This window comes from Micrasema longulum, unplaced genomic scaffold, assembly GCF_059751315.1.
Source record: "Micrasema longulum isolate JH-2025_06_02 unplaced genomic scaffold, ASM5975131v1 h1tg000252l, whole genome shotgun sequence".
NCBI classification, from domain to species: domain Eukaryota; kingdom Metazoa; phylum Arthropoda; class Insecta; order Trichoptera; family Brachycentridae; genus Micrasema; species Micrasema longulum.
This window is the reverse complement of record NW_028277457.1, coordinates 782,435-799,989: the sequence shown is the minus strand read 5'-3', so window position 1 is coordinate 799,989 and position 17,555 is coordinate 782,435. Positions and strand designations below refer to the sequence as shown.

General features: G+C 38.3%; 1 protein-coding gene across 2 annotated transcripts in view; it reads right to left on the bottom strand.

Moving 5' to 3' along the window:
• Positions 1-4,047: 4,047 nt before the first annotated feature.
• Positions 4,048-17,555, bottom strand: part of MED14 (mediator complex subunit 14) — a 28,827-nt gene continuing 15,319 nt past the window's right edge. For both annotated transcript variants that reach the window (XM_088223855.1, XM_088223856.1), the window contains exons 13-23: positions 17,297-17,495; positions 16,994-17,153; positions 15,082-15,222; positions 13,549-13,734; positions 13,142-13,283; positions 12,696-12,770; positions 12,198-12,418; positions 9,680-9,844; positions 7,689-7,940; positions 5,649-5,797; positions 4,048-4,222 (exon numbers count right to left, since the gene is read on the bottom strand). In XM_088223855.1, the coding sequence (XP_088079981.1) occupies positions 4,108-4,222; positions 5,649-5,797; positions 7,689-7,940; positions 9,680-9,844; positions 12,198-12,418; positions 12,696-12,770; positions 13,142-13,283; positions 13,549-13,734; positions 15,082-15,222; positions 16,994-17,153; positions 17,297-17,495 (1,805 nt within the window). In that variant the 3' untranslated portion in view covers positions 4,048-4,107. The remainder of the gene's footprint in view (positions 4,223-5,648; positions 5,798-7,688; positions 7,941-9,679; positions 9,845-12,197; positions 12,419-12,695; positions 12,771-13,141; positions 13,284-13,548; positions 13,735-15,081; positions 15,223-16,993; positions 17,154-17,296; positions 17,496-17,555) is intronic.

The following is a 17,555-nucleotide window of genomic DNA, read 5'->3' as shown; positions in this document are numbered from 1 at the left end:
TCAGAACTTGTACGTACATTTTGTGTTTCTATTATATTTATCTCTATACGAGGCAAGCCTCTATCAAAAGAGACAAAAATGTGCATGTATTGGCTTGTAATCCATTAGCTTGACAAACATTAGTGTAATCCGTAAAGTTATATTGAAACTCTTGATCAAATATTTATTTTTATTGTAAGTCAAAACATGTATGCCAAATGCTCTAAAAAAATTATCCATTTATGTACAAAATTGGTGTATTTACGCATGTTTTTTTAATGACAATTGTATTTTTATATTATTAGGGATATATATTATTATTTGTTTTGTTTTTGTATTAATTTTCTAGGACAATAATGTATGAATTTTTAATAGAGCGTCTATGACGTAATTAAAGGTGATTTGAGCATGCACTTGTAAATTATTATGATATGTGATAAATGTTTTTAAAGCTGCCACTGCCCAAAAGTTGATGAAAAATTAATGAGTTTTTTGAGCGATAATCGAAATTATTTTTTTTTAAATGTGCATTTTTATATTTTCAATTAATGCGGCGCTAGAACATACTACAAATGAGGCAAATAGAAACAACAATGGAGCGATTATTACTTATTTTGTATTCGCATTACGGATACGTAAATTTCATTCCCTCGCGGATCAGAGGTCCGAGGTTCGAACCCCGCGCCACCATATCATGATTCCCATTTTCTAATAATAGTCAATACACCTCGTTTAAAATGGCACCTAAAATTATAATATTGCTTATTATAAATAGGCTTTTAACCACCGAAAATAAGAACTACATTGTTTAATTTTTTAGAATAACAGTACTTGATTACCAAGGTGATATAAAATAACTGCATAGATCAGCACTGTATTTATTTACATGCCGATCTTATGGTGCACTCCACGGTCGAGGTCGTCTATCATCATGGCAATTTTTATTTTGTCCGCAGCTACTCTACAAAACGATTTGGAGCTGCAGTAGAATTACTCTCTTTAAGCCAAGAGATGTGTCGTCTTCCTTCACTGCGTTTTCTTTTCCTGTAGGAGGTTGTGTACAACTTTTTCTTGAACGGCAGGGCGTCGATAGTCCGAACATCCACAATTTATACCCTGTTTGGACATACAAAGTATTCGGATTATAGTATGCAGATACTTTGAAAGGCTTTTTTCGAAATACAACAATGTTTTTTACCACTGAAAGCGTGTTTTAATCGTGCAAAATGTTGTATTCTTAAAGTATAATGCTGTTAATCACACTTTTTTTAATAATTCCAATGTAATGCTTTGACAAGCGGTATTTAATAACATAGAAAATGCTTTATCCCTTAATGTGCGTAAAAGCATTTTTCTGGAATCGACTTTACCCGCCCATTCCAAGCAAGTATTCGAGGCAAACACAGCTGGAATATGTGGAATCCTTGCAACTGGTTCCGATGCCTCCAATTACTCTTCTTGGTTTTCACTGTCACGCTCATTTCTTACCATGTCTCCATCAGTTAGTTTATCAAGAAATTGTTAATCTCTATTTCTGAAAAGCCTCTGTTTTGAAAAAGGCTTAATGTAAGTCATCTTCAGGTCGTTCGGATTAGCTGGGGTTCGGACTATCAAGGCTCTGTTCCAATATAATACTGACTATTTCGTACTTCTCTTCCCGCATAAAATGTCTTAAGTACTCCAGCTTTCTTTTCTTAATTGTATTCAGTATTTTTCTTTCATATTTTTTGCATCTCAATACTTATTAATCGCGAACTCTGTCCACCCGTGATATTTCAGGCATTCTTCTATAGCATATCGATGAACGCTTGTAATTCTGCTTCTGTTTTTGTTCCTATATGCCTAATGATTTTTTAGATTTCCTCTTACTTAATTATATTTTAACTACAATGAGAATAAGAACAGATCAATCATGAGAACACATAGCATGTTTTTTTTGTTAGATTAAAATTAATTTTTGAATTTATACATTTTCTTTTACTCGTTTAAGTGATGAGCTTTTGTGCATTTTTCACTTCTGTACGTGTTTTATTTTCTAAATTAATTCTCATAATTAGATTTGTAAGAATATTATGACTGTTAAATATGCATACAGTGTAATCATTCCTTTGTGTATAGAATAATGTTAGTTATTTATAAAGTCTATAAGGGCTGTTATCACTTGTATGATTTGAGATATTTAAGAAGTAAATGATAAATTATTCTAAATTGATGTTTTTTGTTCTATCAAGCACCCACTCCTAGGCGCTGATATAATTTATGGTACAACTGAGCTTTCTTTGAGAAGAAAATGTTAAAATAAAAATTATTATTGTTAATATTAAAAACATTTTTCACTTTGTGGTATGATATTTTACACTTATTTATTTATAATTTTGTATAAACCACTCTAATTAAGAGTTATATGTCAACTGGTTTTGAGGTTACCAACTCATCGTCAGAACTTGTACTAACTTAGAGTCGCTCTCGTTACTATTTATATTACAAAAGATTATTTATATTAGAGATACTATTTATATAGAAACGAAAAATAACCATATTTCAACAGGGTTTATGACCTATCATTGGCTGGCTTAAGTGGCCACTTTACAGATTGTGTAACATTCCCCATACTGCCTATGTTCAAATATCCATATTTATTCTGGAAATCATATTTTTAACCAAAAAATACAACAACAAACCATCTCGCTGTTTCCAGGGGTAGGCAGAGAGGATAGAACGCCATATCACTCTGTCTTTGTATACAGACCTCGCTTCCTCTACATTCATACATCTCATGCACGCACACCGATTATTCCTACTCTTGACATGTCCATCTTCAAGTATTTGATGGACTTGATTATGCCATGTCTTTCTCGGTCTTCCTCGTTTTTTGCATCCATCAATATTCGCATCGTTGGATCCTTTTAGCCGTTCTTTCGCTGTCCATTCACTATACATGTCCAAATCGACGCAGCACCCCTTTCTTGATTCTGTCGATAATGCATGTCTCAGCCTTACACAGTTCACAGATCTCGACATTTGTGCACCTATCATACATCGTTTTACCACACATTCGCATCTTAAGACCAATGAAAGAAATAATTTTAAACGAGGGCGAATGCCCTTGGCAAAATAGCAGGGGGCAAAATTAGCACTTCACACCAGAGTTCTGGTGCCAACTATTACATAACAGATTGCCTGATTTGCTTTATTGAACAGCTTATTTTGCCTTCTGCCATTTACCAAGGTTGATTTAAGGTTTAAGGGCATTCGTGCTCATTTAAAAATATTTCTTTTATTGGTCTTGAATTTTAAAAATGATTTCCATAATAAATATGGATGTTTGAACATGGGCAGAATGGTGAATGCTAATGACCTATCGGTCATAAACCCTGTTGCAATATGTATTTTATATTATATTTATGTACATATGGGAACGAAGTACGAAATTGGAAAAAAAAAGGATGAAAGTAGGCTGAATGTTGTCAAAATGTTATCTCTCAGGCGAATGTGTGGTAAAACGATGTATGATTGGTGCACAAATGTCAAGATCTGTGCATTATGTAAGGGCTAAGCCCGCCATTATTGACCAAATCAAAAAAATACTGCGGCGTTGGTTTGGAGATGTCGAGCAAATGGACTGCGAAAGAACGGCTAAAAGATTTTACGGTGAAAATGTTAATGGATGCAGAAAACGAGGAAAACTGAGAAAGACATGGCATTACCAAATTCAGCGAAAAATTTAAGAGAGACACGTCAAAAGTGGGAATAATTATGCGTGCATGAGAAGTATGAATGTAGAGGAAGCGAGGTCTGTATGCAAAGACAGAGTGATGTAAAAAAAAGTGTCCCACCGAAAAGTCTTAATGAGTAACAAATTGTAATATGTATTAAAAATAAAAACAAATAAACACTGTTCTGCAGCACTGAAACTGAAATGTGGCATTCTATCCTCTCTGCCTACCCCTACAGGGAACGGCGTGATGGTTTTGATATTATTGTTGACATTTGCAAGCAATAACACATCTTCTGGATTGAATTTGTACGTTGCTTACGATGGGTTTGATGGAAAGAAAAACACGCAAGTTGACAAAACATTTATTAAATAGGATCTAAGTATAAAACAGTATTGCGGTGTGCGGAGCCCTACGGCGGCGGCGGCAGCGCGGCGGCCTCCTGGGGGGCGGTGAGGCCGGACATGAGGTCGCGCACTGCGGGCCACAGCGAGCACTCCCCATGGTTGGAACTGAACTCGGCGAACCTGACATACGAACGATCGCTTCAATTAGTATACAAAGATCAGACTCCCGTTTAGAAAGGAGAAGAACATATTATATAGAGTTGGAACACATTTCGGAAGAATAACAGTTTATTTGTCTTAGCTACTTTTTACGAAACTAAGATTCACTCTACTGCTCTGTGACATGTTTCATTCTGGTTTTCATTTCGAAGTCTCTATATTATGGAACTACGACATGAAAGGTTTTAAAAATCCAGTTATTTCTATTTTTATATTTCTTTAACTTTTTTATTTTCTATTGAATATGTTTTGTAACTTGAATTATAAAAACTTAACTTTTATTTTATTGATTAATTGGAAGAAATTGCCATTTGGGAATAAGCTTACCAATGTACAATTAAGATTATGTACAAAAAGTTGAATAAAAAAAAAAAGTAGAAATGAACATAGTTATGCAGAAAGCAGCCAGTCCACAATAGGAAAATATCACTCCTTTTTTTTACATTTTCAAAGTAATAAAGGTTATGAAATACTGTCCAGTAAAAAAAGAATTTTTTTGCTAATTGTTAGTAACAAAAAATATTTTTAAGTTTGTGATTCTGGATTCCCGCAAAAACAGTCATTCCATTGGCCACGCCCCTAATACGTCACGATTCATGTTTATTTGTTCCTGCTCATTCAAATTTGTTTAGAACATTGTCACGAATCTTGACGTCACAACCACCAAGGCCAAACATTTGTCATTTTTCTAGCAACGTATTTTTATTAGATTTATTTTTTACATTTATGTATGAAAACATTTCTCCACAATATCCATATTGATTTGGAAAAAACAATTAATTATTCTAAATCCGTTTCATATATTTTTAAAAATACAAGGCAGCAAAAAAAATTACAAAATGGAAAAAATTGATGACAGCGTTTTATTCCAAATTTTTGAATAGGTAATTTTTTACATAGATGAAGATTTAATGTACAGCTACAGTACAGTTCACATGAGTGGACAGTGTGACGCGTTTTGTCATGTTTGACATTATACACTCTAGTATATATATATTTTTTTTAAAGTAGACTTTAATCTGCTAATATTTAAGATACCTTACCAACAATTAAAATGGAATTCTACAAATTGACTGCATTCGCAATAAATAAATTATACTGGTGTTCAGATCTTCAACACAAGATATTTTGCTTTATATTTTCATTAAATAACACAGATCCACTTTTCTCTTCAATTAGAAAGTCAGCGGTAAAAAAAAATATGCATCGCTGTGAAGTTTTGTAATTTTGAAATTACTCCGCCCGTGACGTCACGGGTTGTCATCGGTGAGTTTTCATACATTTTTTTATCTGATTTCCTGTAGCACTGAATTTCCCCTTTGTACTAGAATCGGTGTGAGAAAGGAAAACATAAACATATTTTATAATAGTATCAGGGCGGGGTTACCTCTTGAGCATGACGGACGCCTGGTTCAGCAAGGAGTTGGGGGAGTGGTGCGCCCCCGGCTCCCTCTTCTCGGCCAGCTGGGTGACGTTGGTGGCCACGTCGTACACCAGCGGCAGGACGACCTGCGCCTCCCCGCGACTCAGGCACAGCTGCCGATTGCATTTTCATATTTATTTATCATATTATACAGGGTGTTCTTTAAACCCTGTCACATCCGAAACCACGATGATCAGTATGGGCAAGAAGACATATTAGCATATTAAAAAAAAAATTTAGAATGAAGAAATTTTTTAAAAATAAAATATTTAAAAAAAACAATTGGTTGATTACTTCTGCAGGGGAGAAGTGAGGGGGGCGCGGTTGTGCTGTCTCTCCAGCAGAAATAAGCAATCATTTGTTTTTTTTCTATATTTAATTTTTTAAGATTTTAGTCATTCTAAAAATTTATTTAAATGTGCCAATATGTCTTCTTGCTTATACTGATCACCGTGATTTCGGATGTGACAGGGTTTAAATAACACCTGTATGTATATACATTAATAATTTATTTAGCGTACGGCAGAAAAACATGTGGACAATGCGTGCATACGAAATGAATAGGATCGATGCCTTCGAGATGTGGTGTCGGAGAAGGCTGCTGCGTGTGCCTCGGACATCCAGAAGGACGAATGCATCGATACTGGAAGAGCTCCATATTACAACTCATCTATCAGTGGTGTGTTTGAGAAGGATACTGTCTTTAGCACGTCTAGACGTGAGCCAGACAATCTAGAAAAGGCAATAATGTCTGGCCCAGTTGAAGGTAGGAGAAGCCGCGGTAGAATCCCATATAGATGGACTGACTAAATAAAGGAGGCTACGGGGCTAAAATTTGATGAGTCGGGCTGAGGACAGACTGGAGTGGAACAGACTGATCAGAAGTGTACATGGTGATCACGATCTTCAGCATTGAGGAACCGAATCGGAAGAAGAAAAAAATGTACATAAAAATAAGAAAAAAAAAGTTGAAATTTAAGTCCAAATGTCCAAGCAAGTCAGATATTCCATCAATTCATGAATCGCAGTCAGGAGTCCACTGGATCACTAGGGTGGCGTTCTGTCTGGCAATCGTGGAGTGAAATGTTAGTTCGCCTCCTCGAGACACACCTGGATAGCACTAAATGAACTGACACAACTGGCGCCAAATGATCTCCGGGGTGCTATTCTGAATCTTCTTGCGGGGGTAGAGGAGAAACAAATTTGATATTTTTTGCCTGCGACTACACTTTGCTTCCATATATAGCCACATTGATGCTTAAACATAAAATATCTACAAAAATGTGAAACCAAACATGATGATTTTCAACAATGTTTTGATTATGTCCAAATGTTTGCTGACAGGCTGGATTTCCTCCCGAGGGATTTATTCAGATCTAGATTTGTCGCAACAGAGGGAAAACATTTTTGAGGTATTTACAGGGCTTATGACCTGTCGTGGATGAATCTCACCTACATGATAAAGGTTTCAGCTCTTTTACTTCACAAAAGTATACAGATGGAAGAGTTGAGGAAATGTAGATGTTCAAACATAGGCAGAAGGGTGAAAGTTACACAATGTATAAAGTGGCCACTTAATCTAGCCAATGACCCCTGTAAATGCCACATATTCCCTTCTAAAAATTTTTTTCCCTCAGTTGCAACAAATTTAGAAGATGATTTTCATTTAAAACATTATCGAACTATGAAATGTCAATTATAAAACTATTTATTTTATGTCGTTTAATGATTGATCATCAGTGTGGCCATATATGAAGCAAAGTGTAGTCGCATGCAAAAAATAAAAATCCACAAACCACTTTAACTAGAACAGCACTCCTGAAAATAAAGAAAACAATAGAATTTTGAACCACGGGCCAGCATTGCAAGGGTTCTTCCGAGAACCATTTGACAAAGAAACTCGAATCTTTACAAGTTGAAGCGGGTCGTGTAGCTGGCCCCACACAAAGTCGGGGGGCCGACGACGCGCGATCCGAGTGAATGAGCACTGAAAGGGAGACTCACGAAGATGAGTATCTTGTTCCTGGCGATGAGCACGGCGGGCTGCGCCGTGGGCACGATGGGCGCGGCCTGCGGCGGGATGCGCAGCGCCCACTGCAGCGCCCAGGACCGCGGGGGCGCCAGCTCGCAGCGCATGAGCTGCAGCAGGTCGCGCAGCAGGCCCGGCGGGGCGCCCCACGCGCGCGCCCAGCCCCACACCGAGTTGGGCTTGTAAGGAGGACTCACGACGCGCGACTCGAAGTACTTCTCCATCACCTGCGGACAAATATATCATACAGCGGTGTGGAAATTAAATAACGATACTGCGCCTTCCACCACGCGGCCGCATTGGGCGAGAATTGTAATAAACACAGTATCATATAAACATACATTGTTAAATTAATGTTCTTTTTTTATATTTTTATATATATTTGGACCCCTGTATTTAGTAGCCTTACGTGTCATGTACAAGGCTAAGGTACTCGGAAAAAATCATTTTTGTTTGTCTTGGAAATGGATGTTCGATCACACTCAGTCCAATCACCATTGTTGTAAAGTTCAAGAACAGTGGCGCATGATAACTACTTTTAACTACAGTGGGGATATCTGTTAAGGATATTCCATCTTTCCTGCATTTTGCTTCAAGATTATGGCATTGTAAACTGAAGAATGGGCACTGAAATAACAGATGTTCGATACTCTGTGAAGAAATATCATCGCATGGACAATAGTCATCATTCCTTAATTTAAACCTATATAGGTAACTTCTCATAGCTCCGTGTCCGGTAAAAATTTGAGTCGTTTCGAAAGTACTTAGGTGATGACGACGGAAGTCGAAAGTCGAAGGAATTAATGTTCACATTTACCCAAATACAGTAGAATTCCGTTTATCTGAACTCCAGTCATCCGGATTGCCAATTATTGAGACTGGTATCTTTATTAAGGAGTTCAACGTATTTATACAAAACAGAGGTAAGGATAGAGAATTCAAAATTATATGAAAGTAAATTGAATAAAGTTATTTTTATCTTAAGGATCATTATCAAAATTTTTTCAGGTTAACTAATGAGTTGATATAATGTTATTTTAATGAGTTTACATATATAAGTATACTAAAAATAATATACTTAAACTCATTCAAATAACATTATATCAACTCATTAGTTAACCGTCTAAAGAGGTAAGCCTCTGTTTTGTGTAAATACATTGAACTCCTTAATAAAGATACCAGTCTCGAAGATGTCGCGAAAGCGATGAAACCGGTCACTGGATATTCCAAATTTGTGGATTAAAGTATAACTCGTCTTTTATTTCTATAATAAATTTTAAACTATGATTAATAATAAAAATAATGTGACCTCACTGGGGTTACCCGTGCCGAGGACACGTAACATTATAATTGGTTATAGCCAGGCAGCCTTTGCTGATGCGCCTATATCTCATGTACTGCTTTTTTTCCAAGTTCTTCTTCCTTCAAAAACGCATCCAAATGGTTTTTAAACTGATTGACCGAAATGGAATGGACAATTAGACTTGGCAATTTATTCCAGCCTGAAACTACCCTGCTGGAAAGGAAGTTTATCTTGGGATTGAGGTGAAATTGGGGACGATAGAGCTTCCAGTTATGACCCTGTAAATTTGTGTCGGGATTTAATTGCTACATCTCACGCAGGGGGCAGGCATATTAATTACTGAGTATCTTAGAAGTTTCTATCAAGTCCCCTCGTTTCCGTCGTTCTTCCAATGATGTAAGTCCTAGTGCTTTTAATCTACCGTGGTAAGGCATCCTTTTGAGTAATTAGGGGATTTTTGTAGCACATCTTTGGACTTTTTCCAATAGCTCGATGTCTTTAGTAAAGTAGGGACTCCATACTTGATATCCATATTCCAATAAAGGTTTACATAGGGCTAATATTAAAGCAAATTTTTGATGTAATTCCAATTCGCTGTATGATTTCAAAAGCAATGAAAAAGTGATCTTAAAGTAAATTTTGCATCTTAAAGTAAAGTCTCACCTGCAGCTCCTCCATGCTCCACTGGTCCTTGTGTTCGGGGAGGGGGGCCAGCGACAGGTGCAGACTCTGCATGTGCACCGGGTGGAGGGCGACCCTCCCCTGGAGGCCGCAGGCTTCTGCGCGGAACATCACTACGCCAGGCTCCGAACACGACACCAGCGTCAACTGGAAATCACGCTCAGAATCAAACAAAAAGCAATCTACAAACAGCCCAGGCAAATTAGAGCAAAAAGAAATCGAGGTAGATTGAAGTTGGGTAACTTATTATTCAGTTATTGGTCAGTAAAAAGCTTACAAAAGAATTCTCTCAAAGTATCAATGTTCTAACTGAAACTAATTTTTCATTTTTGGGCAAGGGACATGAGAGATGTCACTCCTCTTTGTGAAGGCACAAACCCATCTACTACCCAAAGTTATATTTTATAAAGGAAGTTAACTCAATGATATTCAAAGACATAAACTGAATGCAAATTCAACAATGTTTGATTATGTCCAAATGCTTGCAGACTGGCTGGATTTCCTCCCTAGGGAGTTGTTCATATTTAAATTTATTTCAACAGAGAGGGAAAAAGTTTTCGAGAAGAAATTTGGAAGTCTAGGCATTTACAGGGCTTATGACCTGTCGTTGGCTGGTTTAAGTGGCCACTTTACACACTGTGTAACATTTACCATTCTGCCCATGTTTGAACATCCACATTTCCTCAACTCTTCCATCTGTTGACTTTTGTGAAGTGAAAGAGCTGAAACCTTTATCACGTGGGTGAGATTCATCCGGCTGAACCAAATCACCTACTAGGCAACGCCTGGAAACAATTTTCCAATTTTTATACTAGGTGATTTGGTTCAGCCGGATGAATCTCACCCACGTGATAAAGGTTTCAGCTCTTTCACTTCACAAAAGTCAACAGATGGAAGAGTTGAGGAAATGTGGATGTTCAAACATGGGCAGAATGGTGAATGTTACACAGTGTGTAAAGTGGCCACTTAAACCAGCCAACGACAGGTCATAAGCCCTGTAAATGCCTAGACTTCCAAATTTCTTCTCGAAAACTTTTTCCCTCTCTGTTGAAATAAATTTAAATATGAATGCAAATTGGTCGAACTCATCTGAACATTAATTTAGTCCATCTCCTTAATGTCTCTTTTCAATGTCTCTACCCATTCATCTAGTCCAGTGGTGTCCAACCTGTAGTTCGCGGGCGCCTGGTAGCTTGCGACCTATATTTTAGGCGCCCGCAAACAAAAAGATGGACAGAAGAATACTTAATATCGATTTGCAAAGTTTATGATGTAATTTTTGACATTTGAAAATACATGTCTTTATAAATTTATGGCTAAAGAGTGTAAGTGTAGCCACGTACATTTTCAGGTTAGAACATTTTTTATCTATAGTATCACAAACACGAACATGGCAATAATGTGTGCGTCAATCGTTTATTCCAATTTATCCAAAGCGTCTGTATTGCAAGTTGTGTAGTTAGTAATTTTTTACATTGAAAGTTTTGTCTGCTAACATGGGCAATGGAATCAGAGCCGTCAAAGACTAATAAAACCTATCATTTCAATGGGAGGATGAATTAATATTTATGAGTGTAAACGACAAAGCTGTTTGCCTACTGTGCAAAGCTTCTATTTTACCTAACTGTATAAATTTATTTTATTTATAATATTAAGTATATTCATAAATATCAGTTAGTAGAATACATAACAAACATAGAAAGGATTGAAAATGTTGATTGAAAATATTTTAAATACCTAGATTATAAAAACAATAAAACGCTTAGTACTTACAGCCAATCTGCCTAACAAAATGGATTTTTTACCCTTGAAAATAGACGCACTGTATCTGAATTATGCTATTTACATAAATTATTAAATAATAAAGTAAACTCTTTTAACCTACTCTCCAAAATTAATCTCAATGTCCCCTTTCGCGTGACAAGAAATAAGTATTTGTTCCAGCTGCCTGTCTGTAGCACTAACTATGCACAACACTCTTTCCTCTATCGTTCTTGCTCTTACTATGCTTTTTTTTCATCTAAATATATATTTTACATGCCCTTTAATTTATTTAAAAATAAATTAAGACTTCTTATTTCTGGCTGCGATATGATCCCATTTACTATTTGATGATGCTCACACTTACACACACCTGAACACTTACTCCTACACTAATACACATAAACACACATCTACACTTACTCTCATACAAATACACATAAACACACCCTTTTGTTGTAACACAATTTAATAATATGTATGATTCTTATTTAGAAACTTTGCTGGTCTGTCTTTAAACTGTATTTTTTTTAATGTTACTATATCATTGCCGACTGTGTTTCTTTAAAATAAATACATAATGTAGGAAGAGTAAAACGAGCCTTGAGCATTTAAGATTAAACTGGGCGGTGCCCGCGAAGATGGCAATGGTTTCAAAGTAGCTCTTTGTGCAAATTCGGTTGGACACCACTGGTCTAGTCCACCTCCCTAATGTCTTTCCTTCAGCCAGCGGGCCTACCTCGGTGTCGTCCTGCTGAATAAATCGCTGCAGGTGGCGACGCATGTAGACGCAGCCGAGGAAGCGCTCCAGGGGCGCCATGGGAGGCGCAGCGACGGGGGCGCCGGGAGGGGGCTCGCAGGGCGCGCACAGCGCCTCCAGGGCACCCGCGGGCAGAAGGGTGGCCACGGCGCCCGCCCAGGCGCGCCCCCCGACCAGCACTCGCCCCGCGCCCTTGGCCACTGGAAACAAACCGTTACAATGAACAAAACATCCCGATGAAAATTTAATCTGAGTTGAATATTTGCATTCTTATGAATTACTTAAACATTTTGATTTGAGGCAGTTTTTTGTAAGTTGTAAAAACACCTTGATTCAAAATGGATTACAAGCTATTTCACGTGAATGTTTACTGCAATTAATTTATTTTGGTTGTCGGCTTTACTTTAAGAAATGTAGTAGAATGGAAAATACTACAACTACAGCCTCGGCGATTTCAGTTCTCTTAAAAATACTAACCTTTGAGTTCTTGTGATCTAGCTGGGGAGGGTCTGGGTACACTCGGAGAGCCGGGCCAAGCAGTGAAAGGGCTTCCTAAAACATAATCATTTATTTTAAAAATTTACTGCATAAATAAGTATACATTTCTAATACCAGGGAATCTATATAAAATTAGTGAATTAGAAAATGAATACAGAGTGTCCTCTCATTAACTACATAATTTCTTTTTCAAAGTTAAGCATGAAAATATTTCTCCACAGTATCCATGTTGATTTTGAAAATATATCTGTGATTCAGAAGATAATTTGGAGAAAAAATCAAAATCATTTTATACCCGTCGTTTTTTATAATGACAGAAGAGTACATAACTTTGACGCCTATTTCTGAATCAAACCAGTAAAACGCTCGTCGCATGTTGTGCAAAGCGAGCTGTGTACAGGCTCTTAGTGAAGACAAATATTTACCAGGGGGTAAGTAGGCGGGCCCCGGGCTGGCCGCGGCCAGGGCTGGCAGGGGGGAGGCGCCGGGGTGCTGAGGGGAGGCGGGGCTGGCGTGGGCCACGCCCCCCATGGGCGGAGACGTCAGGTTGAAGGATCCACTATGTCCCTGTAAACCGAGCACGGAAATGTCATTTCTTAGAGAGGATTCTATAGCAACATTTATTCGCTCTCTAGTATGTTTCAGATGACCGTCTAGTAACATTTAACATCGATTTACTTTCGACAACATGTAGGAGGACTCTCAAGCAACATTAATTTACGTGTCGGAAGACTCTAACTACATAAATTTCGGCTTACGTACGAGTCGGAGGACTAACCTTAATTCACTCCCCGGTACGTACCGAAGGACTCACTGGCAACGTTGAACTCACCTGGTGCGGGCTGGCGGGATGCGGCGTGTGGGGGGCGGAGTGCGGCGTGTGGGGGGCGGGCGGCGTGAGGGGCGCGGGGAAGCGCAGCCCCCCGCCCCCGTCCCGCGGGGACACGGGCGAGGGCGGGTTGTCGTCCTCCGAGACCACGCGCGCGCCGCTCTCGGACACGTACAGGGACAGGAAGCTCTAGAAGAGAATAAAACAAAGTCACATCCATTCCGCAAGATGTTCCACAAATCATTTCTTTTTTTTTCTTTTCTTCTTTCTTATATTTTACTGAGTCTTCCTTTCTAAATTACAGTTCTAAAGATATTTTTAAATATTTCATTTTAATTTGATTTTTTGCACCACAACAGGCTAGGATTGGTATTCCGAACGCAATAACGCGTATTTAGTACGTAAAAATCCACTATTACGCGCTATAATTGTGTTTGGAATACCAGCCCAGAAGGCCTAATTATAGTGGTAAATAGCACAGAACACCCAGGCTCCAGGAAAATCACATTTGTGTTCTCACCGGGAATCGAACCAGGAACCTTCCGTGCATGAGCCAAGGGTCTTAACCACCACGAAATTGTGTCTCTCATTTAGTCCGAAAGACATTGGACTGAAGTAATTGGTCAGCAACAAAAGTACCCTAATGTTAGTCAAATAAGGTTTACTTCAAACCGTCCAATCGGTTAAATATTCAAAAAAAAAAATGTTACGATAAGTGTCCATAGGAGTGGATACTCTAATATAAATTTTAAAGTCTTCTTTTGTGATTTCTTTCTGATTTTAATATTTCCTTATTCATAATAATAAAAATACTTATATAGTTTTATTTAACTTTTATTTATAATTTTGTCAGGACGATGTCGGTCACGACGAAACCCAGTCACTGGTAAAAATGATAAATAAAAGTGGAATAAAATATGTATTATTATTGTTATAATTAAAATGCAGTTCCACCAAGAAATGTCAGTAGAAAACTCAATCTATTTTCTTATTAAGATTTATTAACATATTACAACAGAGATGAAGAACATTTAAGAGAAGGTAATATAGAAGTCTAGGCATCTACAGGGCTTATGACCTGTCAATTGGCTGGTTTAAGTGGCCACTTTACACACTGTGTAACATTCACCATTCTGCCTATATTTGAACATCTATATTCCTTCAATTCTTTCATCTGTTGATGTTGGTGAAGTTAAAGAGCTGAAACCTTTATTTACCTAGACTTCTATATTACCTTTTCTTAAATGTTCTTCATCTCTGTTGTAATATGTTAATATAAACAGCTCCCCAGGGAGTTGAATCCAGTTCTTGTCTACAGAAATTTGGACAAACTCAAAATATTGTTTATTAAGATTTGTATAGAATACGTAAAAAAAAAAAAAGAATTTTTGTATTTAATATTATGCGAGAACGTGACTATGGTGTGGCTTTTTATATATACGAATATCTAGAATATATTGTAAAGTACCATAATAATGTATTGTAGAATTCGTTTCCCAAGTTTCATTTCAGATAGGATTATCAATGGTGTTTTACCTTAAGCCCTTGAGTCGGAGTGAACTCTCCCACCACCGAGCTCCTGTCGAAGCGGGAGTAGGCTCCGTCCCTCACGGCCACCGTGCCTCCTCCGCGCACTGTGACCTCCAGGCAGTAAGAGCCTTGGTAAACTACCCGGACCTAGGAACATAAATCTGCATTAAATTTTAACTACAGATAATTGGAGTTTTTCAGATACTTTGTAAACCTGGGGGTTGAGCTTGGAGCTAGATGGGTATAATTCAAGCAGTACTGATTTAAATACAATCTGTCTATCCTCAGCATTACAACCTTCAGTGGGTCTTAACTTCCTCCGAGAAATGTCTCTATCCTGTCTTGTCTCTGGTTGCCAACTTCCAATTTTGCTGTCTCAGATTCCGACAGTCTGCCACGACATCACACAACCGCCGGAGTCTCAGCCTGCTGACACTTTTTTGCCATACTGGGTCGTTAAACAAGACTCTTTTTGGAAGTTTCAGATGTCCTAGCTAACACAATCTATTAATTTTAATGAGCCATGTTCAATATTTTCCTCCATGTCGGACCACCCTTAATCCGGTGTCAATGAACCTGGGTGTTTTTTAAACACTTACTACTTAAAGAATTGAAAACGTCACATCCCCTTCCATTCAGTAGCTGGTAAAAAGACTGACGTATCGATAGCTTGCTTTGTTTTAGTAGTGCCTCATGCGTGGGCTAAGATAGGTAGGTTTAAAGTGTGTTTGGGTTCCTCACACACAAGTTCATAGTTTGAATAACATTTTCGGGCACATACGATACAGAAAAATATCCCCAAGTAATCAATTTGCTGGGGCGTCTGGGCCGTTTGTCAACTTCAACGTCTTCACGGCCATCTTGGAAACACTTATACCACTCGTAAACTCTTGTTTTACTCATAGCAGACTCACTATAGGCCTTTGTTAACATTTCTCACACTTTGTTACAGTTTACGCAAACTTTGATACCAATTCTTTGATCCATTTTTTTAACAAACGAAAATCGCCAAGCTAATAAAAACATGTCTAACCTTAGCGGCTGCCACAGACAAAGTAACGAATACAGCTGAAAATTTTAACATATTTCAGGGGCATGTATACCAACATAATGAAAAATTGATAACGGGACACTCCAAACCCGCGAATTTTGAAAATTCCCGTTATTTTCTGAACACACCAGAAAATTTTTATTTTTATTTGAATCTCAGTTTGTTTGGATTTATTTTATTTCGAAGAAAGTTTTCGTCGTTTCTTTTTTACAAAGCTTCACAATTCGTTGAATAAATGTCTAATTAAAAAAAAATTATTTTTTTAAAAAAAATATTCTTACAATAAAATATATACTGCAGCTTACCATGCAAGAAATAAAAAATATACACATATAAAGTGATAAATAATGTATTTTTAATTATGGGTGAACCACGCCCGGTTCATTCATCGGGTAGTGCAAAATAGGTTCATTGACACTGGGTTAAAGGATTCTGGGGAGTATTTTCCTTTCAAAGGAGTCCAATTTTGTTTCATTGTGTCCAGGTCTCTGAGACATATTATGTTAGAACTGGTATAATCAGTGTTTTATATAATGTGGTCTTTGTTTTTCTGGATAGTAGACGCAACTGTAATTGTTTAATGAGGCCAAAGCAACTTCGGTTTGCCGCAAATATCCTCTTTCCGATATCTTCACTGACATTATTTTTATTGTTGACCGTGTGTAATATGTGACCTGTTCCACAATTTCAAATGTGTAATCGTCGATGTTTGTAAAGGATTGGCTGATACCAGGCAACACTGATTTGCATACTACAAAATATAATTTTCATCCTATAAAAGTGCTCTTTGCCAATGTCTCAGGCAATATTGCAGCGTTTATCATCTGGCCAGGTAGCGGAAGGAGCCTGGTAATAGCAACGCCTCACCTTTCTCCATGAATGCGGCAGCAGGGTGAAGGTCTGCACGGGAACCTGAGGACGCGCGTGCTGCAGCCCGAGGTGCGGCGAGGAGGGCAGGCGGCCCAGCGCCACCAGGGGGGCGTACGTCTCTCTCAGAGCGGCCATCAGCTGCAGGAGATCATTACTCCTAAACCAAAAATAGTACAGTTAATTCTATGAGCAAAACCTCAATTTTAAGACTTCTAAATTAAGTTTTCCATAAAACCAAAAACAAAAAATCTGAATGGGGGTTGGTGAAAAAGTGGTAGCTCCACCTGAGGCCATCATTACCTGTGCAGGAAGGCCTCTAGCTGGTGCGTGATGAGGGCGTGCGCGTTGGCGGCCGGGGGCGCGGCGGCGGGGCGCAGCCTCAGGCGCCCCCCGGCCCAGTTCACGGAGCAGCGGGCTCTGCCCTCGGGCCCGGCCCCCAGCACCAGGCGCCGGTAGTTGTACGAGACTATGGACACGTGCGTCTCGGCCGCCTCCCGCTCTGGAATCCAATAAGCAATATACAAATTGTATCAAAACATTTCTCTAGAGGCGGCGGGTA